Here is a 1,891-nt window from a genome sequence, read left to right as displayed (position 1 = left end):
AGAGGAGTTTTTTCTCATCGAAGTTTAGGTCTAGAGAAATCCTTAGGATGAGAGGGATATGGGGCAGGAAAAGGGAGAAACCTGATTTCAGCATGGGGGCAAAGGTAAGGGCAAAGCCTGAACTAAGAAGAGGCAGATAAATATTTGTGAATGTTATGTCCTTCACTGTTTTCAGAGGGGTCAACTGTTTTGTCTCAGGTAAAGAGAAGGTCAGATCTAGAAAGCAGTCATTCAGATCAGAGAAGCACAGAGGCAAAGGACATGTTCAGGCCATCTCATTCCTCTGGCTTCTTTTTTTACCAGGAGCAGGTGAGTATCTCCCACAGCCTATAAGGTTTGATGTCCAGCGTGATTGAGATTTCCAAGGGCTAAGACACTTCCAAGCTCTGACCAGTCCTGGTGTCTCTTCATCCCAAACCTTTCCCCACTTCCCAATCTGAGCATTGCTTCTTTCCAGCAGGGCTGTTCTGCTGACCCACCATGATCCAGGCTGTGCTGCTCCTTTGCTGTGTCTTGCTGTCCCAAGGGGCTGCCTTTCCAAGAAATGCCCAGGAAGGGGCCCTGAACTTCCAGCCATCTTTCACAGAAACTGGGCATCCTCTGAACGTGCTCTCCAACCAGATCCCTCTCCCAGATCCCCATACTTGCCAGGGTCTCTTGCACACAGTCCCCTCCTTAGCCCCTCTCTCTGAGTACCTATCCAACTTAGCTCTGGAGGCGGCCCTGGAGGAGGTTGGTTGCACAACCAAGGCCCACATTCTGCAGCTTCAGCTTAAGATGGGAGGAAAGGATACCACTGAAACCCTCATCCATGAGAGCAAAAAGCACAATAAGGAAGAAGGGATTGGTAATGCTAAGGTCATTCTGAAGGATCTGGGGGGATCCTTGGGGGAGCTTAGGCGGGTGCAGCGCTGTTACCCTTCCTGAGGCGTGGAGGCAGGAACATAAGTGGGTGCTCTACGAGACAGCGCAACTGATAGTTGAATTTGCTGAGATGCTCCCTTCCACTGAGCTGGTAACGGAGCTAAAGACTTCTGTCATTAGTGTCACCCAGAAGTGCACAGGTAAATCTTGGGAGCATTTGGAAGGAGTAGGCAAACGGCTGATGGAAAACCCTGAGATTAAAGACTTCACAATGCCTATGGAAGATCAGATATACTCTGTCAAGCATTCCACAACCATTCTGATGTGCCTTATACTGGGACTAATACAGAAACATTTCCGGACAGTTTTTGGATAGGGAAGGCCTCCGAGGAATCCTATCTCCTGTCTCAAATGTCTCTGATAGGACTGTGTACAAGGACTGTGCACAACAGGTAGTTAGAAATGTTGAGACAGCTTAGGGCGGAAGTGTGCTATTCATTTGATCCCAGTGCTGAAAGACATGTGACCAGAGTCATCTTTGCCCCCTCTCTTAATAGGTCCTAGCCCCTATTTTTTTCTCCCAATTTCTCTTTATTTCAGTTGAAAGATACTGTGGTTATATTATGTACTAGACATGAAGGATATTGTAATCTTTCCCCGTTCATCTACCTTTTACTTTCTAATTCCCCAACTGGATGCTATAGCTTGCTTGTGTTAATTTTTAAACTGAAAAGAGAAATTAAATGTTGCTTCTATATCAGAATCACTGTTATTTGATCTCTCTTAACGGCGGGTCTCTGTGGCATTTTTGGGGGGGTGGGGCACTGTGCAAAATGGGAGGGATCTTAGTTCCCTGACCAGGGATCAGACCCAGGCCCACAGCATTGAAAGTGCCGAGTCTTAACCACTGGACCACCAGGAAATTCCCTCCACGGCTTCTTTTGTGAGCTGGAGATGAAATGTGGCAGGGACATGTAGGAAGTGCCAATGTATTTTCAGGCTGAGTGTGTAACAAGGGGACAAGGTT

At 47.3% G+C, this 1,891-nt stretch overlaps 1 protein-coding gene across 1 annotated transcript; it reads left to right on the top strand.

Annotated features, from left to right (window-relative positions):
* Positions 1-262: 262 nt before the first annotated feature.
* LOC114886057 (apolipoprotein F-like) lies at positions 263-1,594 on the top strand. The gene is given in 2 exon segments (XM_029206562.1): positions 263-911; positions 913-1,594. Coding segments are annotated over 2 exon segments (759 nt in total). The 5' UTR covers positions 263-480; the 3' UTR covers positions 1,241-1,594.
* The last annotated feature ends 297 nt before the right edge of the window (positions 1,595-1,891 follow it).

This window comes from Monodon monoceros, unplaced genomic scaffold (genome assembly GCF_005190385.1).
Source record: "Monodon monoceros isolate NGI ecotype Baffin Bay Population unplaced genomic scaffold, NGI_Narwhal_1 Super_Scaffold_6, whole genome shotgun sequence".
Lineage (NCBI taxonomy): Eukaryota > Metazoa > Chordata > Mammalia > Artiodactyla > Monodontidae > Monodon > Monodon monoceros.
Note: the sequence above shows the minus strand (reverse complement) of the source record. Positions and strands in the feature narration are given on the sequence as shown.